This window comes from Nuphar pumila, chromosome 7 (assembly GCF_984573655.1).
Source record: "Nuphar pumila chromosome 7, dmNupPumi1.hap1.1, whole genome shotgun sequence".
In the NCBI taxonomy this organism is placed as follows: Eukaryota; Viridiplantae; Streptophyta; class Magnoliopsida; order Nymphaeales; family Nymphaeaceae; genus Nuphar; species Nuphar pumila.
Window position 1 is genome coordinate 41794947 of NC_143255.1, and position 27812 is coordinate 41822758.

General features: G+C 33.6%; 1 protein-coding gene across 1 annotated transcript in view; it reads right to left on the reverse strand.

Moving 5' to 3' along the window:
* The window catches only part of LOC149832050 (uncharacterized), a 45882-nt gene extending 21089 nt beyond the window's left edge, over positions 1–24793 (reverse strand). Inside the window, exons 1-5 of the mRNA XM_090014294.1 lie at positions 24332–24793; positions 22266–22312; positions 22078–22180; positions 20931–21017; positions 19052–19135 (exon numbers count right to left, since the gene is read on the reverse strand). Of these exons, the coding sequence (XP_089870420.1) occupies positions 19052–19135; positions 20931–21017; positions 22078–22180; positions 22266–22312; positions 24332–24619 (609 nt within the window). The 5' untranslated portion in view covers positions 24620–24793. The remainder of the gene's footprint in view (positions 1–19051; positions 19136–20930; positions 21018–22077; positions 22181–22265; positions 22313–24331) is intronic.
* Between the last annotated feature and the right edge of the window lie 3019 nt (positions 24794–27812).

The following is a 27812-nucleotide window of genomic DNA, read 5'->3' on the forward strand; positions in this document are numbered from 1 at the left end:
TCTCATATTGGTTCATTTTCATAGGATATGACAAAGTTTTTATGCTGGCTGTCACAGGCCTACCGCAACCCTCCTCCTTTATCCGGGCTTGGGACCGGCAGTGTATAACTACACAGGCGGAGTTACGAAACCAAAAAAAAAAAAATTACAATGCATATTCCAATTGGAATATGCGTAAAATGCTAATTTACAAGAATACCCTTGAGGGTATTTTAGGAAGATAAAATATATATATTTATATATATATATATAAATAGAGATATGTATACATATATATATATGTATACGTATCTTTATATATATATATATTTAAGGATCAACATATTTTAACACCCCCCCTCAATCTTTGTGGGGAAACGAAAAGATTGAACAAAGGGCAAGACTCCAAGAGGCTCCGACAAGGATGCAATGGAACTTGAAAAGGCCTTCCTCCTATTGTCTTCAAATTTCCCGAACTAATCAGGGTACTTCTCTTTGTCCTATCTCCAAGATCCTGTGAAATAACAACAAAGAAACAAGTAAAACAAATCTTTGTACTTTTATTCAAATGGAACATTTCTAACTAGCACAGGTTAGAAGAGATGCAAATTATGCAAAAATGACCCCAAAGTTTCAAAATCATATATCATGTTTAAAACAAAATGAGCGGAAGCAAATTATGCAGAAATAAATTGCAAGAATGCATAATGCATTCATAAGGTCCAACGTTGGACAAATATAACCCCATAATGGGGAATAACAAAATGGTCCACTAAGGGACACCACAATAAGCCTACGAAGAGGCATGATATACATAAACATTATTGAATGAGGGCCCAAAAAGGCCATAAAGAGCATATGCATATACTTATCATGAAATGAATTAATCCTCAAAGAACTCATTAATAAACATGCTTCAAACATGTAATGAAGTGCCAAACAAGAGAAACAAAGTCTCCAAGCATACTTTAGGCAAAATAAACCCAAGAGTTCACAAGGTTTTAAAATCATTTATGAAAGACATACTTAATACACATTTTGCATATAAGGGTGGCAAAAACCATAAGCACTTAATATATAGATTAAATGCTAAGAAATCAACTTGATATGCATATCAAAAATATGATTTGCTTGAAAAACACAAGTCATAAATGAAATTTTGCAAATTTCAACAATAGTTTATCCATTACAAACATCTTCCTCATTAGTCCTCCAAAACCCATAAATCAAGTGTATAAGCTACTAGATCAAGAACATAAAGCCATTAAAGGCCAAAGACACACACAAAGGTGTGTAAAAGAACCTCTTGTCTACATATAATAATACTTGAAATAAGTGCATCTACGACAAGAACAAGAGAATACATACCAACATGGACTAAAAAGTATCTCTTGTCTACGTAAAAAATACACTTAAAACCAAGTATGTTCAGCTACTAGAACAAGAGTAATAAGCCAACCATGGGCTAAAACATAATACATCTCTTGTCTACATATGATAGCACTTGAAATGAGTGAAATAAGCCAACCATGGGCATACATCTTAAACAACTAGAACAAGGACACAAACGCCAACATAGGCTCAAAATCACACACCATGGTGTGAATCAACGTGCCTTGTCTACATATAAAAACACTCAAGACAAGTGTGTTCAGCTACTAGACCAAGAGAGCAAAAGCCAACAAAGGGCTAAAAACACACGAAGGTGTAATAAAATTCTTGTCTACATATGATGACACTTAGATAATGGGCATAAAAGGAAAAGACTTTTGAGGCAATAAACTTGTAATGAAAATAAACCTCGAATAAAACAATACTCCTTTTAAAATAAATTCTCATAACAATAACATGCATGTAAAAAATATCTTCAACAAGATACTATAATCGATAAAATAAAATTCTTGAAAACAAATGTGTGAACATACACACACCAAGAGCACTTAGAATACTTGTGCAAAATCACAAGAACACAAAATCATAAATGTGCAAATGCACTCATAAGATTCATAAACAAGAAAAGGTTGGGCAATAATCCCAAAACCCTTGATTTTTAATATACCTTAAAACATTTAAGGTTTTAAAACACCATATGTCAATCACATTTACATAGAAGCATCCATAATATCAATGGCCACAAGAGAAAAAATGAGTGACACACTCATAATTAGAGATCATACAACAAATCATTTTAGAGTCCCAAGGTGCCCATAACTCACCTCAACAACCATCTATAATATGGAAGGTGGACAAACTAAAATGATATAACACGAGGTGTCCATAACTCACCTCAACAAACATCTCTAATATAACAATAATAAGGCCAAATAAAAGATGCATTAAATAACATGTGATGGACAAATATAAATGCCACAAAAAGGCAATAAACACTTAAGGAATCATTTTTCAAAGAAAAGAGGACCGATTAAAAAATTGAATCAAAAGGTCCAATAATCAATAATGTGCTTTATAACAACAATTTTGCATAAACACAAATTATGCTTAATCTTCAAACAAGTCATTTATACCAAAAAGGACTTATTAAGCAATAAACACAACAACTTAAAGAATTCATCAAGACAATCAAGCTTTTAATTAAAGAAATCATAAGAACCGTAATGATTCACAAAGAAGGCTTTAACACAATACTCAAGGAATGAATATTTAAAACACTTGAAAAATTATAAATTTGGGATTAAATCCCATACAACAATTTAAAAAAAAAAAACTTTGATTGTGATGAGATATGCGGAAACATTCAAAGTGCTAAAAGCACTTACAATGATTTAAAAAGGACTCAATATCTAAATTCATTATATTTTTCACAAAAATAAATGTGCATAAAGGCTCCATAATGCAAAAATGTCTACGAAGAGACAATACACATGTGAGCACAAAAGGCTTTATAAAAGATGTGCACGAAGGCACTCATACAATACTTGAACAAATACACACCAAGGTGTAAACAAACATGCACTAAGGCATGTATTTCATAAAAAAGAGGGAATGCATACAAGCGCAAATATTTGAGAAACAAATGTGCACAAAACACAAAAATACACAAAAGTGAGCAAGTATGCACTTTATAAAAAGAGCAATGCTTGAAATTCTCAAACTTTAACAATTGCAATTGAGGACAAAAAAACCATATTATGGCCAATGTAGGCATTTTTTTTTTTTAAAGATATTATTAAGAGGTTTCGAAACCTTATGAAAAATACAAACCAACAAGTTTATAAAGATAAAAAATGAAATCATTTATACCAAAAGGATGCAAAAGATGAACTATGCACTCTATGTAGTGTGAGAAATTCCTTTTTAAAAAAAATCTTTCCTAATGGTTTATCATAAACAATTTTTCAAAAAAGAAACATTGAAAAACTTTTAGGAGTTCTTATAAGTTATCATTAACAAGAACTACTTTAGGATTCAACAAAGATTTTTAGATGTGAGAGATTTTCATATAAGGATTATATCAAATTTTTCAAAAAAATGCACTAAAATTCATAATCAAAAGAGGAACTCAAATCAAATTAGGGTTCATATGAGAGTTAAGAAATTTTAAGTAAAGATCATTACTTTAGCAAGAAATCATATATATAATTTTAAAAATTAACTTATAGGTCAATCATGAGATAGTTATGTAAGAATTAAAAATCTCACATAATTGAAGGTAATAAAAAAAAAAACATAAATTGCTATTATATGCGATGAGTAGTTCGATAAACACAAATTATATATTTGAACAACAAACGAGTTCACCAAATTTGAGGGAGATAATTTTAAAATATATGAGCACACGAAATGTGAAAAGACATAATTCAACTATCATAACCATTAAACGAACAAACTATATGCAAGAAACATATTTTCAAATGCATAATACTTTTAAGAAAAGGGATACATACCGAATAACTTCAAAGCAAAAAGGAAGAGCAATGAATACTTCACCATTTCTTGAGCGACACGCTTTCCGTTGCACCAAAGGACAACCCCATCGTGACCTCGCTCTGATACCATGTTAGAAAGTGACTTGGAATACATTGGGTTCAATAATGAACCCATACTTATGCACGTGGAGTGCAAATATACCCATTAAAGGGAAATAACATAAGCACATAATGTGCTAACACATAAAACCCATAAAAAGGGAAAAATATGACATAAAGTCATAAGTTGCATATCATTGAAGAATAATGGAGAAGGGGTAAAAACCCCATTACAATGGAGCATAAGCTCCCTCAAGAATACAAAATACAAAGGGGAAATCCCCTATTTATAAGCATGAAAAGGGACCACCTTGGGGGCTCCCAAAGGGGACGTTGGAGAGCCCCCAACGGTCACATTTGTGACCGTTGGGGGCTCCCAACGTCACTTTTGGGAGGCCCCCAATGTGGTACGAAACCCAAAAATATAAAAAAACAAAAAACAAAAAATAAAAATAAAACAAAAATTACAATGCATATTCCAATTGGAATATGCGTAAAATGCTAATTTACAAGAATACCCTTGAGAGTATTTTAGAAAGATAAAATATATATATTTATATATATATAAATAGAGATATGTATACATATATATATATATATGTATACGTATCTTTATATATATATATATATATAAATATATATATGTACATTTAAGGATCAACATATTTTAACAGGTCATTGATAGCTTTGATGCGCTCATCGCCATCTAAAGCTTTTTCAACCTCATTTTTGATTTTAGTGAGAACAAGAGAGGGTTCGGGAGTAGTTCCCATAACAAAACCCCAAAGTTTCTTACCTCTTAGATGATTTTCCATAGCGGAGGCCCACATAAGATAGTTGGACCCATTGAGCTTAAAAGAAAGCTCAACTTTAGAATCACGTTCCATCGGCACCAAATATTCTTCCTTTTTTCAAAAGCTTGAGAGGCACACGTTCCAAGATAACAAAGAGAAGCCCAATCACCAACCGAGCTCTGATACCATGTAATGAAAAAAGGCGGAAGCACCAATAGAGCAAAAGCACTCTTTAAGAGTGACCACAAGAGCGAAAAACACAAACACCAAAGGTGTACATACAAAACTCACAAAAGTAGAAAATGACTTAAAGTCATAAGTTGAATATTATTGAAGAAAGGAAGAGAAGGGTGAAAACCCAATGTCTTACAAGAGGAAAAACCTCCTCTATTTATAGAGGAGGGAGTCATAAGAAGGGGACCACAAGGGGCTCCCATGTAGTCGTTGGGAACCCCAACGGTCATAAATCTGACCGTTGGGGCCCCAACGACTACATGTGTGGGGCCCTTGTGGTCTTACAAAAAGCTAAAAAATAAAAAAGGAAAAAAGAAAAAAGAAAAAAGAAGAAAAGAAAAAATATGAAAAGAAAAAGATTACATGTGGTTTTACCAAAATACTCCTATCGGGTATTTTGAGGAAAGAAAGAGAAAAAACTGTATATATATATACATATATGTATACAACAAACAACAACAACAACTACGCCTTCATCCCAAAACAATTGGGGTCAGCGATATGAACCAAAAAAGAAATTCATTTTGGGTCTTCCACATGAATCCTTTTCCTCCAATCATTTCTATCCAATGCCATGTCCTCGGTGAGGTTCAAAGCATTCATATCCTTTCCTATCATCTTCATCCAAGTCTTCCTAGGCCTACCCCGACCTCTTTTAACTAATATATTTTCCCATTTCTCCAACCTTCTAACAGGAGCATCATTAGGCCTTCGCCGAATATGTCCAAACCACCGTAAACGATTCTCTCGCATCTTATTTTCAATGGGTGCAACACCTACCTTCTTACGTATCTCCTCGTTCCGAATCTTATCTTTTATTGTATTTTCACACATCCATCTAAGCATCCGCATCTCAGCTACACTCATTTTTTGAATATGATGTCTCTTGGCAGCCCAACATTCCGTACCATATAGTAAAGCGGGTCTAATAGTCGTCCTATAAAACTTTCCCTTCAACCGCAATGGCATTCTACGATCGCACAGCACTCCAGTTGCACTTTTCCATTTCATCCACCCAACCTTTATCCTATGATTTACATCTCCATCAATTTCTCCATACTTTTGAATGATGGATCCCAAATATTTGAAATAATCATTCACCGGTATTTCTTGCTCACCAAGCTTCACTACACTCCCATCACTACTTCGTTGCTTACTAAACCGACATTCCATATATTCAGTCTTACTCTTACTCAACTTAAAACCTCTAGCTTCCAATGTCTGTCTCCATAATTCTAACTTAGCATTAACCTCAGCTCTAGACTCATCAATCAAAACAATATCATCAGCAAACAACATACACCACGGTACATTTTCTTGAATTGATCTCGTAAGCATTAACCCCACCTCTTCACTTTGTGAAAAACGAGAATGGAAGAAACTCCAATGAGTATTGAAGAAGTCAAAGAGATAAAAGAAGTGATCATGAATACAAAAAAGATGGCAAAATCATATGCTACCATTGCTATGAATCAGGACACATCAAGCTATTTTGTCCCAAAAGAAGGAAAGAAGATCATAAAGATGATAAAATGGTTGCTTCAATGGAAACATCCTTTGAAAAAAATGATCCAGACGACTCGAAATGCATCGGCTCATTATCTCTGGCGCAACTAATGGAGGCACTACAACCAATGTTCAAAACTCAAGCTTTTTTCTTCTCGGGAGCGGTTGTATCCACAAGTAGTGACTCTGGTAAGACTTCTTGGATCCTTGACTCCAGTACCTCTTTCCATATGACTTCAAATGAGTTCATATTATCCGAATGTCATACTAACCCAAATAACTCTTATGTTTCAATCGTCAATGAAACTTCCTTAAAAATCAAAAGTTTTGGCTTTTTTTAAAAACAACAAAACTTTCACATACCAAATATCAGAGTAGTACCAAAATTGAATTTAAATCTTTTATTTGTTTTTCAAATTACGGATCATGGATGTAAAGTCTTATTTTTCATCTAATGATTATTTATTACAAGATCTCTAGTCCGGGAAGCTGATTGGGCGAGGCCATAGAAGAGAAGATCTCTATGTTATGGACAATCTTGAGTTATCAAAACATACTATTTGTAATATTGTGGAAAAAAAAGATATAAAAAATTAGCACAAAAGACTAGGACATCCTAGTGTATCCAAATTACACTTGTTTTCATTTCTTACAAGTTATAAAGAAAGAGATTTTGTTTGTGAAAATTGCATTCTTGCTAAAATGAAGTCTTTACCCTTTGGATCAAGACATTTTATATCTAAAAATTCATTTAAGTTAGTACATTCGGATGTTTGGGGACCGGCTCCGGTTGTATCCAAAAGAGATATATCTTATTATGTTGTGTTTGTGGCCGATTATAGTAGATACTCTTGGATATTTTTTCTTAAACAAAATCTGAAGTATTTGATTGTTTTAAAAAATTTCATTGTTATACAAAGACTTAATTTAAAACCAATATTCAAATCTTTAGAACCGATTCCAGAGGAGAATTTGTGTCAAAAGAGTTCAAAAATTACCTTGACCTACATGGGATTATTCATCAAAAATCTTGTTCGTACACTCCTTAACAAAATAGACTAGTCGAAAGGAAGCATAGACATATTGTTGAGACCACTAGAACACTTATATCAAGAAATGTTTCAAAAAAAATTGGGCCGAAGCCGCCCTTACGGCAGTTTATTTAATAAATAGAATGCCTTCAAAAAACATTGAAAATATCTCTCATATTAAAAAATTATTTAAAACATCCCCCAATTATAAAAGGTTAAGAGTCTTTGGGTGTAAATGTTTTGTTCTTACCAATAAGAATGACAAACTTTCCACAAAACAATTCTTTGTATTTTTTTAGGCTATGCCGAAAATCAAAAGGGATATAGATGTTATGACATTGAAAAAAACAAATTATAAGTTTCAAGAAATGTTACTTTTCTTGAAAAAGAAAATGGGTTTGGCAAAGAAAAAATCCAAGAGAATTGTGATTCTTCATTTCTTTTTTACCTTGTCAATGAACATGAAAGATGTGAAAACATTCATGATATGCATGAGAGTGACAATGAAAATACTCATGATGCAAATGGGAATGTAAATGAGGGTCTTGATAATATAGACCTATCTCATAGTGACATACAAACCTATACTTGACGTACCAAAGACCATCCACAATGTGTTTTAGAAAGATATTCTCAAAATCAAGATTTAGATTCTTCTAGTATTAAAAAATCCATAAGAATTTCAAAAGCTCCTAATAGATTTGTATCCAATGATTCTTTTGAACCGAGGTATAGATCGTGTCTAATGGTCATACACTCGTATATAGAACCAACATCTTACCATGAGGCTAATAATCATCAAGAATGAATTAAGGTGATGAATGGTGAATTAGAAGCCTTAGAAAAGGCAAAAACTTGAGAAATCCAAACATTACCTAAAAGAAGGAAAACTATATGATGTAGATGAGTCTACAAGATAAAAATTAAATGGGATGGGACATTAGAAATATATAAAGCTAGGCTAGTAAACAATGAATATAATCAAGAATATGGGATAGACTATGATGAGACATTTGTTTCAGTCACTCAAATGACCACTGTTAGAACCCTTATTTCTATAACATTAATTAAAAAATGATCAATCTTTCAAATGGATGTAAAAAATGTTTTTTGAATAATAATCTCAATGAGAAAGTTTACATGGATCCTCCACTAAGTTTAAGTTTAGCATATGAAAAAATCCTTCGGTTACCAAAAGCTTTGTATAGTTTAAAACAAGCTCCCAAAGCTTGGTATGATAGGTTCAGTAGTGTGATGACACAACATTTTAAATCTTGTTATACTGACACTGCATTGTTTGTTAAGTCTTCTAATGTAGGAATGGTAATATTACTGCTTTACGTAAATGATATGAATATCACAGGAGGTGACAAGCAGGGAGTTAATCATATCAAAGATATGCTTAAAGACAACTTTGATATGACAGCTTTTGGTTTTTCACGATACTTTCTTGGAATAGAAGTGACTTACTCACCTCGTGGTTATTTTTTGTCGCGGACTAAGTATGCAACAGAAATCATAGAACGATAAGGACTCTCAAATGAAAAAAGAGTTAATACTCTAGAGGTCATAAATACGAAAATGAAGAAAGATGATGGAGAACCTCCGAAGGATCCAACTCCACATAGACAAATGATTGGAGCTTTGTCTTATCTCTCTATTACTCGTCTTGATATTTTTTATCCTATTCATTCTGTTAGTTAATTTCAGCATGCTCCTACTACAATACATATGAGTATTGTAATGCGAATTATTAGATATATTAAGAATTCTATCAATTCTGGATTATTTCTATCATCCTCTTCCTCGTTAGAAGTCATTGCATATTTTGATTCTGACTGGAGGGATGTGAATAATAGACACTCAACCACTGGTTCTTTTGTTTTTGTAGGTGATTTTCAAATTTCATGGTGATGTAAGAAGCATTAGAAGGTGTCCCTCTCTTTCACTGAAGCAGAGTATCGTGTCATGGCAACAATTACGTCTGAGTTAGTATGGTTGAGATAATTACTAGACGATTTGGGAGTTCACATTGCAGAACTCTCAAGATTATGTTGTGACAACAAGAGCGTTGTATACATTACAACCAATCATATATTCCATGAGAGAACAAAATATATTGAAATAGATTGCTACTACGTTCGTGAAGAATTCCTGAGCAAGATCTGTTAAAATGTACCCATCAATTGTTGTAATTAGACATATTTTATATATATAAAAGATGATACATATATATATATGGTATATATGTATATGTATCCTCCTATTTATATATATAAAATATATATTTTCCTTTTGTTTAGCCGTAGGGGTATTTTAGTCTTTTCCTCTGTTTTACGCACATTCACTTTATGAATGTGATTGTAATTTATTTTATTTTTCTTTTTCTTTTATTTTTTATTTCTTTTTTCTTAAGTACCAAAAGGTACCTTGGGGGGCCCACTCAAATAGACGTTGGGCCCCTTCCAACGGTCACATTTGTGACCGTTGGAGGGGCTCCAACGTCTATGAGTGGAGCCCCTCCAAGGCTCCTTTTTGTTGTTATAAATAGGGGCTCTCCCCTTTGTATTTCTTACTTCTTGAGGGAGCTTATGCTCCATTGTAATGGGGTTTTTACCCCTTCTCCATTATTCTTCAATGATATGCAACTTATGACTTTATGTCATATTTTTCCCTTTTATGGGTTTTATGTGTTAGCACATTATGTGCTTATGTTGTTTCCCTTTAATGGGTATATTTGCACTTCATGTGCATAGATATGGTTCATTATTGAACCCAATGTATTTCAAGTCACTTTCTAACATGGTATCAGAGCGAGGTCACGATGGGTTTGTCCTTTGGTGCAACGGAAAGCGTGTCGCTCAAGAAATGGTGAAGTATTCATTGCTCTTCCTAAAGTATTATGCTTTTGAAGTTATTCGGTATGTATCCCTTTTCTTAAAAGTATTATGCATTTGAAAATATGTTTCTTGCATATAGTTTGTTCATTTAATGGTCATGATAGTTGAATTATTTCTTTTCACATTTCGTGTGCTCATATATTTTGAAAATATCTCCTTTTAAATTTGGTGAAATCGTTTGTTGTCCAAATATAAAATTCGTGTTTTTCGAACTACTCATCGCATATAATAGTAATTTATGTTTTTAAAAATTACCTTCAATTATGTGAGATTTATAGTTCTTATATAAATATTTCATGATTGACCTATAAGTTAACTTTTAAAAATTATATATATGATTTCTTGCTAAAATAATGATCTTTGCTTAAAATTTTTTAACTCTCATATGAACCCTAATTTGATTCGAGTTCCCCTCTTGATTATGGATTTTAGTGCATTTTTGAAAAAAATTGATATAATCATTATATGAGAATCTCTCACATCTAAAATCTTTGTTGAATCCTAAAGTAGTTCTTGTTAATGATGACTTATAAGAACTCCTAAAAAGTTTTTCAATGTTTCTTTTTTGAAAAATTATCTATGATAAACCATTAGGAAAGATTGTTTTAAAAGGAATTTCCCACATAGAGTGCATAGTTCATCTATTACATCCTTTTTTGGTATAAATGATTTCATTTTTCATCCTTATAAACTTGTTGGTTTGTATTTTTCATAAGGTTTCGAAACCTCTTAATAATATCTTTAAAGATGCCTACATTGGCCATAATATGGTTTTCTTTGTCCTCAATTGCACTTATCAAGCATGTAATTACATAATTAAAATTTGAGAATTTCAAGCATTGCTCTTTTTATAAAGTGCATACTTGCTCACTTTTGTGTATTTTTGTATTTTGTGCACATTTGCTTCTCAAATATTTTGCGCTTGTATGCATTCCCTCTTTTTTATGATATACATGCCTTAGTGCATGTTTGTTTACACCTTGGTGTGTATTTGTTCAAGTATTGTATGAGTGCCTTCGTGCACATCTTTTATAAAGCCTTGTGTGCTTACATGTGTATTGTCTCTTCGTAGACATTTTTTGCATTATGGAGCCTTTATGCACATTTCTTTTGTGAAAAATATAATGAATTTAGATATTGAGTTCTTGTTAAATCATTGTAAGTGCTTATAGCACTTTGTATGTGTCCGCATATCTCATCACAATCAAAGAATATTTTAAAATTGTTGTATGGGATTTAATTCCAAATCTATAAATTTTCAAGTGTTTTTTGAATATTCTTTCCTTGAGTATTGTGTTAAAGCCTTCTTTGTGAACCATTACGGTTCTTATGATTAAAAGCTTGATTGTCTTGATGAATTCTTTATGTTGTTGTGTTTGTTGCTTAATAAGTCTTTTTTTTTTGGTACAAGACTTCTTTTGAAGATTAAGCATAATTCGTGTTTATGCAAAATTGTTTTGATGGATTATATTGGACCTTTGATTCAATTTGTTAATCGGTCCTCTTGGTAAAAACTTTTATTTGGAAAATGATTCCTTATGTGGTTACTGCCCTTTTGTGGCACTGATATTTGTCCATCACATGTTATTTAATGCATCATTTATTTGGCCTTATTTTTGTTATATTAGAGATGTTTGTCGAGGTGAGTTATGGGCACCTCGTGTTGTATCATTTTAGATTGTCCACCTTCCATATTATAGATGGTTGTTGAGGTGAGTTATGGGCACCTTGGGACTCTAAAATGATTTGTTATTTGATCTCTAATTATGAGTGTGTCACTCATTTTTTCTCTTGTGGCCATTGATATTATGGATGCCTCTATGTAAATGTGATGGACATATGGTGTTTGAAACCTTAAATGTTTTAAGGTATATTTAAAATCAAGGTGTTTTGGGATTATAGCCCAACCTTTTATTTGTTTAAGAATCTTATGAGTGCACTTGCACATTTGTGATTTCGTATGTTGTGCTTGTTGTGCACATGTGTTCTTGTGTTTTTTCACAAGTGTTCTTGGTGTGTGTATGTTCACACATTTGTTCTCAAGAATATTATTTTATCGATTGTAGTATCTTGTTGAAGATACTTTTTACATGCATTTATTCCAAAATGTTATTGTTATGAGTATTCTTTTTTAAAAGGAATATTGTTTCATTCGAGGTTTTATTTATATGTTGTCATTACAAGCTTTATTGCCTCAAAAGTCCTTTCCTTTTATGCCCATTATCTAAGTGTCATCATATGTAGACAAGAATTTTATTACACCTTCGTGTGTTTTTAGCCCTTTGTTGGCTTTTGCTCTCTTGGTCTAGTAGCTGAACACACTTGTCTTGAGTGATCTTATATGTAGACAAGACACGTTGATTCACACCATCGTGTGTGATCTTAGTCCATGTTGGCGTTTGTGTTCTTGTTCTAGTCGCTTAGATGTATGCCCATGGTTGGCTTATTTCACTCATTTCAAGTGCCATCTTATGTAGACAAGAGATGTATTATGTTTTAGCCCATGGTTGGCTTATTACTCTTGTTCTAGTAGCTGAACATACTTGGTTTTAAGTGCATTTTTACGTAGACAAGAGATACTTTTTAGTCCATGTTGGCATGTATTCTCTTGCTCTTGTCGTAGATGCACTTATTTCAAGTATTATTATATGTAGACAAGAGGTTCGTTTACACACCTTTGTGTGTGTCTTTTGCCTTTAATGGTTTTATATTCTTGATCTAGTAGCTTATACACTTGATTTATGGGTTTTGGAGGACTAATGAGGAAGTTGTTTGTAATGAATAAACTATTATTGAAATTTGCAAAATTCCATTCATGACTTGTGTTTTTAAAGTAAATCATCTTTTTGATATGCATATCAAGTTGATTTCTTAGCATTTAATCTATATATTAAGTGCTTATGGTTTTTGCCACCCTTATATGTAAAATGTTTTTTTTTATTAAGTGTGACTTTCATAAATGTTTTTAAAAAAAAAAAAAAAAAACCTTGTGAACTCTTGGGTTTATTTTGCCTAAAGTATGCTTGGAGACTTCGTTTCTCTTTTTTGGATCTTCACTACATGTTTGAAGCATATTTTAGTTCTTTGAGTATCAATTCATATTATGATTCGTATATGCATATGCTCTTTATGGCCTTTTTTGGGCTCTCATTCAATAAAGCATATGTATGTTATGCCTCTTCGTAGGCTTCTTGTGGTATCCCTTAGTGGATCATTTTGTTATTCCCCATTATGGGGGTTATATTTGTCCAATGGTGGACCTTATGAATGCATTATGCATTCTTGTAATTTTTGCATAATTTGCTTCCGCTCATTTTGTTTTAACATAATATATGATTTAGAAACTTTGGTTTTCTAAATTTTTCGTTTCATACTAAAGTAACTATCATATTATGCATAAATTTTGCACCTTGTTAGGAATGTTCCTTTTTGAGTAAGTGCAAAGATATTGTTTACTTGTTCTTTGTTGTTTTCTTTTCTCAGGATCTTGGAGATAGAACAAAGGGAAGTATCCTGGATGGTTCGGGAAATGGGTTCATCATTTGAAGACAATTGGAGGAAGGTTATTTCAAGTTTCATTGCATCCTTGCCGAAGCCTCTTGGAGTCGCCGAAGCCTCGTGGAGTTTTGCCCTTTTTTCAATCTTTTCGTTTCCCTGCAAAGCTTGAGGGGGGGTGTTAAAATGTACCCATCAATTGTTGTAATTAGACATATTTTATATATATAAAAGATGATACATATATATATATGGTATATATGTATATGTATCCTCCTATTTATATATATAAAATATATATTTTACTTTTGTTTAGCCGTAGGGGTATTTTAGTCTTTTCCTCTGTTTTACGCACATTCACTTTATGAATGTGATTGTAATTTATTTTATTTTTCTTTTTCTTTTATTTTTTATTTCTTTTTTCTTAAGTACCAAAAGGTACCTTGGGGGGCCCACTCAAATAGACGTTGGGCCCCTTCCAACGGTCACATTTGTGACCGTTGGAGGGGCTCCAACGTCTATGAGTGGAGCCCCTCCAAGGCTCCTTTTTGTTGTTATAAATAGGGGCTCTCCCCTTTGTATTTCTTACTTCTTGAGGGAGCTTATGCTCCATTGTAATGGGGTTTTTACCCCTTCTCCATTATTCTTCAATGATATGCAACTTATGACTTTATGTCATATTTTTCCCTTTTATGGGTTTTATGTGTTAGCACATTATGTGCTTATGTTGTTTCCCTTTAATGGGTATATTTGCACTTCATGTGCATAGATATGGTTCATTATTGAACCCAATGTATTTCAAGTCACTTTCTAACAAGATCATCACATTGCCTTACGTTCCATCTGAGTATCAACTAGCAGACTTCTTCACTAAAGCGCTCCCGACACCTAGATTTCACTTCCTACTTGGCAAACTCTCGGTTGTTACACCATGAGTTTGAGGGGGAATGTTAACATAAATATATATAACAGAAATACCCATCAGGGGTATTTTGGTCATTTCCATGCAATAGGCGTCAACCTATTAGGGTCTGACCACCTTTTTATTTATTTTATACTTTTCTTTTTTTGTGTAATGATGGGGCAGCTCCAACTAGCTGTTGGAGCTGCTCCCAACGTTCACAAATGCCCAACAGCTAGTTTAGGCTGCTCCCTTGTGGCCTCTTACATTATAAATAGGCCTCTAAGGCCTTTGTATTCTTAACTCTCTAGAAGAGTATTTTCTATGCAATAACAAGAATATTTTGACCCTTGTGAGGGTGGCATGGCTTATTCAATCAAGTGTTTTTCTTGATTGAGTGTGTTCTTGCAAGTCCATAAGTGACGTCTCTTTGGATTTAATTCATTTCATTACACATATGATTCTGAATGCCTCTCTTCTATCCGAACAAAGCACCAACTTTTTTCAATCTTTTGTTTATACCGCCGATGGTACACCCTTCAATGTTAAAGGTATTGAAAAACTTAAAAAAGTTTTAAACAAATCAAAAGAATTCTTTGTTCTAAAAAATTATAATCATTCCAAAACTAAATTTATTTATTTATTCGGTTTCTCAAATATCCGAACATGGTTGCAGAGTCTCTTTTTCACCTACAAATTGCTCTGTGCAGGATCTCTAGTCCAGAAAGTTGATTGGGAAATATTATAGGAAAGGAGATCTCTACTAGATGAATTTTTGGTCTTTACCCTCCAAATCTTTTTGTAATCATGTCCAATATAATAATGTTATCACTTAGCACAAAAGACTTGGTCATCCAAGTGCCTTTTAAATTGTATCTCTTTCCTTTTTTGAAAAAAATTTGTAACGAAAAGAAACTTACTTGCAATGATTGTAAACGTGGAAAAATGCATTCTTCTCCTTTTCCTAATAGTAACTTTGTTTCTAAAATACCCCTTGAGTTGGTGCATTCAGATGTAAGAATGTTTTTCTTATTATGTCATTTTTATTGATGATTATACTAGGTATACTTGATTGTACTTCCTTAGGTTCAAATATGATTTCTTTTCCATATTTAAAGAATTTCATAACCTTATTAAAAACCAATTTCAAACCAACTTATCTATTTTTATATCTTATTCAGGTGGTGAATATATGTCAAATGAATTTCAACATTATTTTAAACAAAACAAGATTATTCACCAAAGATCTTGCTCAAAAACTCCCCAACAAAATGGATTAACATAGGCATATTATTGAAACAACTAGGACTTTTTTTGTTTAAAAAAATGACCCTAAAAGTTTTTGGGCCGCAACTGCTCTTACATCTATGTATCTTATCAATAGAATGTCTTCCTCTTCTTTAAAAAATATTTTACATTTTGAAAAATTATTCAAAATATCTATAAATTTCAAAAGATTAAAGGTCTTTGGGTGTAAATGTTTTGTTCTTTTCTAAGGAAAGAATAAACTTTTTCCTCGAGCTCTTGAATGTGTTTTCATAGGTTATACAAAATATAAAAGGGATATATGTTATAATTGCAAAAATGGCAAACTATATATTTCAAGAAATGTGACTTTTTTGGAAGATCAAAATGGGTTTGAACATAATGAACGTAAAGAAGAAGTCGACTACTCTTTTCTCTTTGAGTTATTACCTTGGAACAATTCTGATGTTTCTATTAATTTTAATGTGGTGATGATAGTGTTTCTCTTGATATTGATAGGGATAATAACCTTGATGAGAGCATCAATGAAGTTCCTGTGTATACCTGGCGAGATGGTGAAAGTAGTCATCAAAATGCTTTTGAAGTCTACTCCCAAAATATGCCTTTAGAAGAAAATCTAGTTGAACCATTTCCTAGAAAGACTCCTAGGATGTCTAGACCTCCTCAAAGATTTGTGTCCTATGAGTCTTTTTCACCGAGATATATAGCTTGTTTGATGGTGATTCATGCCTATTATGAACCATCAAATTTTCATGAAACCAAACAATATTCACATTGGGTAGATGACATGACATTAGAATTAGAAGCTCTTAACAAAGTCAACACATGGGAAGTAGTAAACTTACCATTTAAGAAAATGACTATTGGGTGTCGATGGGTCTTTAAAGTAAAAACCAAAAGTGATGGTTCTTTAGAGATATATAAAGCTAAGCTAGTTTCCAAAAGATACTCGCAGGAGTAAGACAATAATTATGAAGAAACCTTTGCCCTTATTGCTAGGATGACTAGTGTTAGAACTTTGATTGCCTTAGCATTCATCAAACAATGGCCTATATATCAGTTAGATGTCAAAAATGTATTTTTTAATGGTGACTTTTGTGAAGAAGTTTACATGGATCCTCCTCGTTGATTTGATATTGAAAATGATAAACTGCTTAAACTCAGAAAGACTCTACATGGTCTTAAATAGACTCCAAAAGCTTGGTATAACTGATTTAGTAAAGTTGCTATTGATAGTGGTTTTGTTTCTTGTTATACTGACACAGTTCTTTTTGTGAGAAATGCAGGAAACAATATAATTATCATGTTATTATATGTTAATGATATGATTATCACTGAGAGTGATAAAAAATGTATTGAAAAAAATTAAAAATATTCTTAAAATTTTTTAAATATGTTTAACCTTGGTTTTCTGAGATATTTTTTAGGTATTGAAGTTGCACATTCCCCCCGGGGATATGTGATTTCTCATATGAAGCTTGCATAAGATATTATTACTAAATTTGGTCTTACTGACGAAAAAAAGTGGATACCCCAGAGGTGATTAATGTAAAGATGAGTGCTAATGATGAAACTCCTTTAGAGGATCTCACTCCCTATTGTCAGATGATTGGGTCTCTTACCTACTTATCTATCACCAAGCCGGATATAACACATGTTGTTCATAGTGTAAGTTAATTTCAACATGCACCTATTATTGTTCACATGATTGTTGTCATGCGAATTGTCATATATCTAAACGGGACAGTGACAAAAGGACTTATCCTCTTCTTCATCTCTTAACTTAATTGTTATACTGACTTTGATTGGGGTGGTAACCCTAATGATCATATTTCTACTACATGATACTTTTATTTCCTGAGGGATTCGCTTATATCAAGGAGACGTAAGAAACAACAAAAGATATTGTTGTCTTCCACTGAAGTTGAGTACATGGCAATGACGACTACTATTATTGAACTGGTTTGGCTGAGGAGTCTGATCAAGGATGTGGGAGTCATCATCTTCACTCCTTTAAAGATGTGTTGCAACAATAAAAGTGCGATCTATATTGCTAATGACTACACCTTCCACAAACGCACAAAATATATTGAGATGGACTGCCATTATGTTCGAAAAGAATTTCTAAAAAGCACTATTGAGCTTCCTTATGTTACATCAGAATATCAACTTGCAAACTTCTTCACCAAAGCTCTTTCGTCACCTCACTTATTTTTTCTTCTTGGCAAACTCTCGGTGATCTCACCGTTAGTTTGAAAGGGGGTGTTATATATATATATATATATATATATATATATATATATATATATATATATATATATTATGTTCCTATGATTGTAAATTAGTAATGCCCACCAGAGGCATTTTCATCATTTTATCCCTATATAATAGGAGCTGCCCATTAGGGACAGCATTGTAATCTTTCTTTCTTTTTTCACTTTTTTGTTTGGTATCCCTTTCACTAATGTGAAAGGGCATTTTTGTAAACAGCCAATAGAGTTGTTGGGGCTCGCCAACGGCTATAATTATAGTTGTTGGGAAATCCCCAACAGCTCTATTAAGCTGCCTTGTGGGCTATTTAAAGAGGGTTTTGGCCCCTCTCTTGTTAATGCTTTTCTTAAGCATTTTGAATACAAATTCTATTTATTTTTATTGTGCTTTCTTGCTTCTTTTGTGACTCTGATGTATTAGCCCTTTATGGCTTATTGTATTTTTCCCATTAGAGGCATTTGTGTGTGTGTGCACACATTATAGCCCTTAGTGACATTGTTCTTGTGCACTTGTGTTTTCATTACAGTGGGCGCCGGTCTTGAGCGGCCCAATCCCTCCACTACCACTACAAACCCCCATTGGAAATCCCATTGTATGAACACCAAAATATTTTCGGATCAGTCATGGATCAAAGCGGGTCCAAAATTCAAGACACCCACAACAAAAACAAAGTGAAAGTACGCAGTACCTGACCATACTGGAAAATACGTTTTAAAGCCTCATCCAAGTGCTGTTCATCTCCATATCTGAATCTTGTAACGTCATTCTTCACCTATTACATTGAGAAAATTATTCATCAGTATATGAGGAAAAGTTTTGGCAGTTCCAAAGGAACTTCGAGAGAGACTTAAACATGTAAAACTAAAATGTTATATGAAGTTACGAAGTTAGACAATGACAGAGAAAATCAATGCTTTCATAAGTACAGGAACACCCAAATACTAGCCCTGGTTTTCTAGATAAAAATTATTTCTTAAGCTTGATTAGTACACTTCTAGCCTCTGCTATTTCCATATAAAATGCTGGATCACATAATTATATATATATCTTCCTGTATAACTGAAATTCATAGTACTTTATAAGACTCTGTTGGCCATTTCTAGGTTTAGGCATGCCTTGCATATAGGAAAAACAAGGTTGTATTATCGTATCGTAACCTGTATCAGTCGGGCCCATAGTTGCATCGTATCGTATCATAAACGTATCATAAATTTTAATAAAGTTTTTCCAAAAAATCAAGAAAAATCAGAAAAAATAGCAAAAAATCTAAAAAAAACATTACACATGAAACAATGATAAATTTCACAAAATACAACCATAAAATCACATATGAAGCATTTATGTCTTGATGTGAATGGCATGCATAAGACATTGAACCTTAAATAATCAAGATAAAATGCTATAAATGGCAATCTCACAAGAAAAATGCAAACTATGAAATAATATGCATATTAAATAACAAATCTAAGCTAATGAGTTACAAGATTCATAATAATGTGTTTTGCATAAACAAAAAAAAACACATTGTTTTTTTAATGTTTAAAAATTTTACATAACTATTTTTTTTTTAATTTCAAACAAAAATGAATTAGATACAGTCAATCATTGAGTATCATCAACATCTTTTTTTTTTGGAAAAAAATCTCTTTAAATCACTCTTAAGCTCTTTAGGGATGAATATGAACTAGCTGTTAAAATTGTAATCTCATATGTAAATACCTCATCATATGTAATCTTTTTTTTTGTTTTAGTTACAATAGGATAGGATAGTTAGTTTTTTACTTTTTAGTTTCTTTTACAAATTTTGGACTTAGTATAGACCTTTTGCTTTTTGACTAAGTCAAAAAGCAAAAGCCAAAAGAGTTGTTGGACATATTTAGAGCTGTTGGAGTGTCCAAAGACTCTTCCTAGCCCTCTCATTATGTGTATAAATATGGGAAGATACCCTCATTGAATTTTCACTTTTGGTGTGTGGGTTTTATCCCACTTGAATGAAATCTACTCTTCACTTTCCCATTTGTAATCTCTCTTTTGGGTATTTTGTGTGTGAACCTTAGTGGTTCTTAAGTGTTTGCTTTGTGTGTGAACCTTCATGGTTCTTGAGAGAGTTTATTCGTGAAGAAACATTTGAAGTTTGTTTGATGATTCCATTTTCTTACACTAGCCACAAGGGGCCTTATATGTTTTTGAAAAAAATTGAAATAAGTGCATTTAAACTGCATTTATAATGTATCTTATGATACACCCTGTATCGTAATGTATCGTAAGATATAGGTGTGTATCATAAGATACACACGCGTATCGAGATATGGGTATGTATCGTATTGGAACACCCCATAGTAGCGATACATATCATACTGTATCGTACAATATGGTACAATACGGACAACCTTGGGAAAACCATTCAGCCAGTAGAAGCCTTTATTTTTGGGGGAACCAAGAACCAACAATTCAGTTAAGTAGAAGGTCAACTATTCTGAAGTTCAGGATTTTTCAAATCGCCATGGAGATATATCAGTAAGTTTGAAGTGATAATAAGCACCATCATGATGTCTCCATATGTTTACCTGTTTAAGGATAGGTGTGGCACACGTCTCCCTCAATCTTTCAGCATCTGAGTACGTTATGCATAGAACTGGCTTCAATTCTGCATACTAAAGGTGGATGGCAACTTTTCAGATATGTTAAAACTGCTAGATTACTTTTTCATAACATATGCTTAGAAACAGGAGCTGCTTATCTCATTGCATGTGAATACTTCCATAAATGAAACCAATGGAACATTGTCCTAGAAAAAATTCCATTTTCATGTTGAACATATTTATTTTGTTGACAGAAAAACATCACATATGAAAAAGTGAAAGATATAACCAATATAGATGCATATAACTTTCATATACAATATGATAAATAGATCACACAGTAAGAATGGAATTAGTGAGCAGCATAATATTACAGTTGACTTTTCAACTCACTGATTAAAGTATGTTCATGGAAACCTTAGCAAAAATCTCAAAGAGAAGTAAATTAAAGATGGCAGCTTTAAGCTACTATTGACCACTACAAAGGATGAAAATTGAGACCCAGGAAACTAACCTTCATTATCTGTGATTTCCAGGCATGTTTCATTAAACCAAAAGACTGAAGACGGCTGTATTTTTTTTCATCCAAAAAAGTGTGTATTTTTGAGGAGGGGGTTTGTTTGTACGAATGCATGTATCATACATTTGGTTCTAATGGATACTCTCTCTCTCTCTCTCTCTCTCTCTCTCTCTCTCTCTCTCTCTCTCTCTCTCTCTCTCTCTCTCTCTCTCTCTCTCACACACACACACACACACACACACACACGTATATTGCTGTGTATTTGTGGGAAATGACATCTGGATTGGCAGATTCTGATGAGCACACAGGTTTTTCAGGTGACCCAAAAATCGACAGCCATGCACACTTCAAAATTTGTTGAATTGAAGAAACATATTTTTTCATTGAAAAACATGATACAAGGGTTGATTCCTAATAAATAGACCATAGTGAACACATTTACAGTGTCAGATAGAGTAAAAAAAATGCATGCATGCACATGATTGTAGGCCTTGTAGCGCGCACACATATATATATATATGCGCATCATGCATGGGCACAAATATCAAGTGAAGAATACACACAGTTGACACATATTGTGAGAAGAAGCCCTTAGATGGGAGCATACATTACCTTAAGAGCCATACCAATGATTGCCAGAGGAAAACCGTATGTTAGCATCAGTGCGGACCACTCTGAGCCAGGAAGAACATTGAAGTATGCTCCAAAGCCATATCTGCAGCATAAACAGGAAACCATATAACTTAATTAGTGATCATATTTTTACTAAAAAAACTAAATTTGCCAGAGAAGACACATACGAAAGAAGTGTGCATCCAACAGCTAGCCCAACAACACCGAACGAGATCTGTAACAAGATTGGAACATAACCAGATTCATTAGGAACTTCAAGTAATAATTAGGCAGATCAATGTACTACACTATGAAAACAATAACAGCAAAGCAAAGTAGAAATTTTGCAACAAGAAAATGAGTAACCATATAAGTACCATATTTATCTTAGCTGTGACTTTAAACAGTATTCAATGATAAGCATGATGAAAGAATAAGACTCCACTGGTTGACACCATATTTTTCCCAACTATCCAAGTTCTATTCGTTAGGGCTTTGAGTATTATATTTCTTGTTTGCTCACCAAGTGGTACCTCTAGCACCAACTTTTTCGTGAGACATTTAAAGTCCAGTAGATGCTGCAATGTAGTCTTCATGGGACAAGTGTCAAATGCATAACGTGCAGCCAACATAACTTACCTACGCTATCATGTCAAACTGCACACACAACCACTTATAAAAGCAAATGATGCATAGATATCTGGCGCAAACAGAATCACAGCTTGGTCAAGCCAGTTAAGTGTCTTTTGGACAAAAAAAGGAAACTACACAAACTTCCAAAGTATCTTCTATGCTATAGAATCTCTCTCTCCCTTTAGCTCACAAAAGGGCAATCCAATTTAAACTGAAAAAAGAATAACATGAAAAGCACAGTGATGAATGGTCACCATAATGCAAATGAGAAGCTAGTTGGAACTATAACGGTTAGATTAAGCACTGTTGAGATCAAGAACATGCTAATTCAGGGACTACATAGCCATGAAGAGATTCAGGAGCAGGGTGTATAGTTCAAACATTCAAAATTCCTTTCTCACCACAAATCCAGCAATGCCAAACCTTTACCAATTTATTCCTACATTGTTTTACCCAGTCACCAATAACAGAATACTTAAAGAAAAATGGAAAAGCAACATGATATTTTCAAATATCTCCATACTAAAAAACATGAGGCAATCGGAAAAATCTTGGAGAATTTCATGAAAATATCACAAAAATTCTTAAAAAAGGTTCAATTCAAACAAAGTTTTGTTTTTTTGAAAAGCAACAAACCTAAAGAGTCAAACATCGGAATTCAAACAAAGTTTTTTTATTTGACTAATTATTCTTGCTATGTTTGAATTTCTTTTGAAAAATGTTTTAGAAATCAATTGAAAGAAAATTAGTTGATTTTCCTTTTCTAAATTTTCTTCCGTACCAAGTATTTTCCAATACTACCCGAGATTTACACAAAAATCTAAAATAAACCAAGAAATAGCCTCACTGAGATGTTGCAGAGAGCGATACTGGTGACCATTGTTTCACCTGATTCCTAAAGATGAGGCCCTTAAATGGAAAATAGCATCTTCAATTCTTTACAACTGGCAAAATTTATATTGACCATCTATTCCTTTTTGCAGGTAAATGAGGTATCGCATTCTTTGACGATTGCCTATTGTCATTGCCCTCTTTTGATACAATAGCCTTTACACTTAGGTTAGCTCGAGCCGCAAAATGCTCTATGTGGGGTTATTCTCCACCACTGTTCCAAAAGGTTCATTAGCCATAAAATTATCTTTCTGATATTCCAATGACAAAAGCAGTCCAGACAAATTTTGCTATAAGGTACTAAGCTCCCAGGAGACACAGAGGTTTCGAATAGTCAGTGAAAGTGTGGAACTCCTTATGGATTTTGACATGTTATACCAATATATACATACAGAATTTGACATAATCTGCTTTCCTTCACGAGCTCAGTTCATGAAGACAATGAAACCTCAGTGGACTGCATTCTTTGTGAAAATTATACTTTCTACTCATCGAAATCTAAGCGGAAAAAGAAAAAGAAAAGTGGGAACAAAAGAAAAACTTCTGATCAACATGAAAAAAATAATAGAAGACGGGCAGTACAAAAGGTGCATAAATAATCTGCAATAATGAAAAAAAAGAAGAAATCGGTTAGTAATTCCAAAAAGGAGATGGGTAGGAAAAATTCTGCATGGAATTAACATGAATATGAGAAAAATAAAAAGTGGTGTGCTAGGAAAAAAAAATGGACCTTGGACAGTGAGAAGCCATCATCAGGCACAATTGCCTTGTTCAGTGTGGATGTGGAAGGTGTTTGCGTGGAGTCTGCAGCATTGGCCAACACCACCAACCTCAATTTGCTCCTTCTGCAGTTGGGTAGTGCGCTACAAGAGCATAATCTCATCCCTAAGCCCAGTGAGGAGTGGAAAGAGAGAAATTTCTGATGGGTGTGGCGGCCCAAGGCCGCTGAGCAAAGGAAGGTCCCACCACCACCATTTCCGAAAGTTGCAACCATCATGGCGGTTCTCCCCGTTACCATCTGCTCAGCTTGCTAGCCTCTTAGCATGTTACTATTATGGGCTTATCCATTTTCCACATCTTTTGCTGGTGATTTGTGTCTGAATACGAGCCCTCTTTCTGTCCTTACGTTTCGTTGGTGGTGAAGCAACAGTATGGTAGCCCCAGAACTCAGAAGTCAGAACAGAGACAAGACAATTGGTAAACGTGGGGAATCAACTAATTGACGGTTCCAGGATAAGCTCGAGTTCCCTCAAATCGTCGAGGTAGGAAAATTTCTTTGGATGGGCCTGGACCCACTACTGACTGAAACGTTTCAGTTATTGATCGCAGTTAGGAAAGTAATAAGGAAAAGTCGGTGCCTCGTTCTAAACTTCTAAAAATCGCGGAAGTTTTTGAAAAGAGCAATAAGGATAGAGGAGTTGGGTTTAGATCTGGAGCCAAGAGATATACAACCAAATTCAAGATCCTTGGAAATAGACTCATACCTGAGTTGAATGAGGATACTTCTATGTCCTTGGTAGTTTGCTCTAATATTCTGTTATGAAGATTTTATTTTGGAATGTCCGAGAACTAGGAAGATCATGGGCCAGACAAGAAATCAAGTCGGTTTTAGCTAAGAATAAAGTTGTATTATATTTTCTTTTTTAAACAAAGATTTCTTTGGGAGTTGTTGATAACACGTCCAAGTGTTTTTCTAATTACCATTTTCAAACAAAAATCTCACGGCAAGCAATATCATGTTCATTTGTTCAATTGAGATACTATTTGTTGGGTTATGTTTATCAACCAATATGTTTACCGGTATGAACCAAGATTTTTATAGGTTTTTTACTTTTTTTTCAAAAATGTTACCGCACGGATTGATAAGGATAACAATCAAGTAGTTACAACCGACCGAGATAAGGATCTCTCGTAAAGAAACTCCAACATCAAATTGGACTCCTTCCATGACTGATCTCACGTTTTGGATAAACCAAATGCGATCGTTTGATCAGAATTATCATTTTTTATAATATTATCAAAAACTATAATTGTTGTTATTATTTTTTATAATTATTATCTTTTGATAGTTGTTATCGTTGTATCAAAATCGTATATTTCAAACTCTTGTAACATTATTATGCTTATAAATAGAATACTCGATCCTCTCGGTGGACAAGAGAGTGATTATCAAGTTTATTATTCTTTCATAGTATTTGAGCTATCAAACTCAAACGAGTGTTCAATGACCTCCTCGTTATCGCTTTCCTTTCCCATGACCCAGTGAAATACTATCGTCAGTTTTGTTTCGATAAAATTAAACCGAAACAACTATTTAATGTGAAAATCTCAACTCGAATCGGTCATGATCAACCAAGATCTCCTTAAGTTTGTCGATAACTCCTCACCTCAACCAGACCAATTCATTGCTACATCAGATGGAGGTAAAACAGAGAATCCAAATTATCATATTTGGGTTCATTCTGATCAACTGGCCCTTAGCTGGATCAAGGCAACCATTTCAGAGACTATTCTCAATCAAATTATGAAAACAAGAACAACACGTGAAGCCTGACTTGTTTTGAAAAAAGCATATGGGTCTCAATATCTTTTGAGACTCATGATTCTGAAGAAAGACCTGATTTTCATCAAGAAAGAAAGTATGGATATGCTATCATATCTAGATCGCATAAAATTTTTAGTTAATTCTCTTGCCACTGCCAACCACCTTGTAGACGATTAGAAACTAGTTTAGATAACTTTGAATGGTCTCCCTCTCGAGTATGAGAGTTTTGTGACCTCAATCACCATCAATCCAACCCCTTATACCTTCACAAATCTATATGATCTTCTTCTTAATAAAAAAATGTGTGCTTCTGATCCATACTAAAACACCCAAAACTCAGCATAATGTTTTTTCTGTCTTCAGAGGTCACAATCACGACCACAACTTTTATAGAGGTCATGGCAGGGGACAAGGGAGAAATCTCTCTCAAAACTTACCTAATAGCAATTCAGTTGCACAAAACCAATGCGGTCGTGGGATAGTCACCTGTCATTACTATAGAAAACAATGTCATATTGCCAAAAACTGTTGGGATATACCTAAAGTCTTCTCTGCAATGTCCCTTTAGCAATCCATCGATGACTATTGGTTTCCTGACACTAGTGCTACAAATCATCACTATGGATGACCAACAACTCTCAAATAAATCTCAATATAATGGGAGTGAGCAAATCATGGTTGGCAATGATAAGATGCTTCTCATCTCTCACATTAGTAATCCTGTTCTAAAATCACATGGCTCTACCTTTGATTTAAAAAATGTTCTTCATGTTCCTGATATCACGAAAAATCTTTTATCTATGAGCCAATTTATTGAAGATAATGATTGTATTTTTTAATTTACGCACTTTGAATTCCTTGTTAAGGACCGTCAAACAAACAATATCATCTCAAGGGACCGAAATCTAGCGCGGGACTTTATCCAATCAAAACTGATGACCATATAAAAGTGGCAACCTATGCAAGAAAAGTAGCATCCTTTGATCTCTAGTATCAACGTCTCATATATGCAAATAAGAAGATAGTTTCTTTCTTAAATTCCAGTCATGCAATTTTTGTTAATAAAAACAAAAGAATAAATGTGCGTGAGAGATATCTCGTTGGCAAAGCTCACAAACTTGCTTTTGGTCACTCTCTTTCATCCACAACATCACCTCTTGAACTTCTCCATGCTGGTGTTTGGGGACCTGCTCCAGTTTCTTCCAGAGATGGGTTTTGTTTTTATCTCCTTATCGTAGATGACTTTTTTCGTATTTTGTGGCTTTTTCAATGCATGCTAAGTCTCAAGTGTTTGAGTATTTCAAGACTTTCAAGTATGTAACTGAAAAGCAATTTCAACTCTCCATATGTGATTTTTAGTCTGATAATGGAGGTAAATTTATTGGTTATGATTTTGAAAACTTTTTATGCGAACATGGTATTCTTCATCATTTTTTGTGCTCATATACCCCTGAACAGAATGGGCTTGTTGAGTGCAAACATTGACACATTGTTGAAATCGGGCTAAGCTTGTTACACACTGTTTCTCTGACCTATACTTTTTGGGTAAATGCTTTTCGCAAAGCCATCCTTAGTGCTTAGTTGCAAGTCATCGTATGAGCTTCTCTTTCACAAACATATTGACTATCACCATCTTCGTGTTTTTGGTGGATGTTGCTATTCGCTT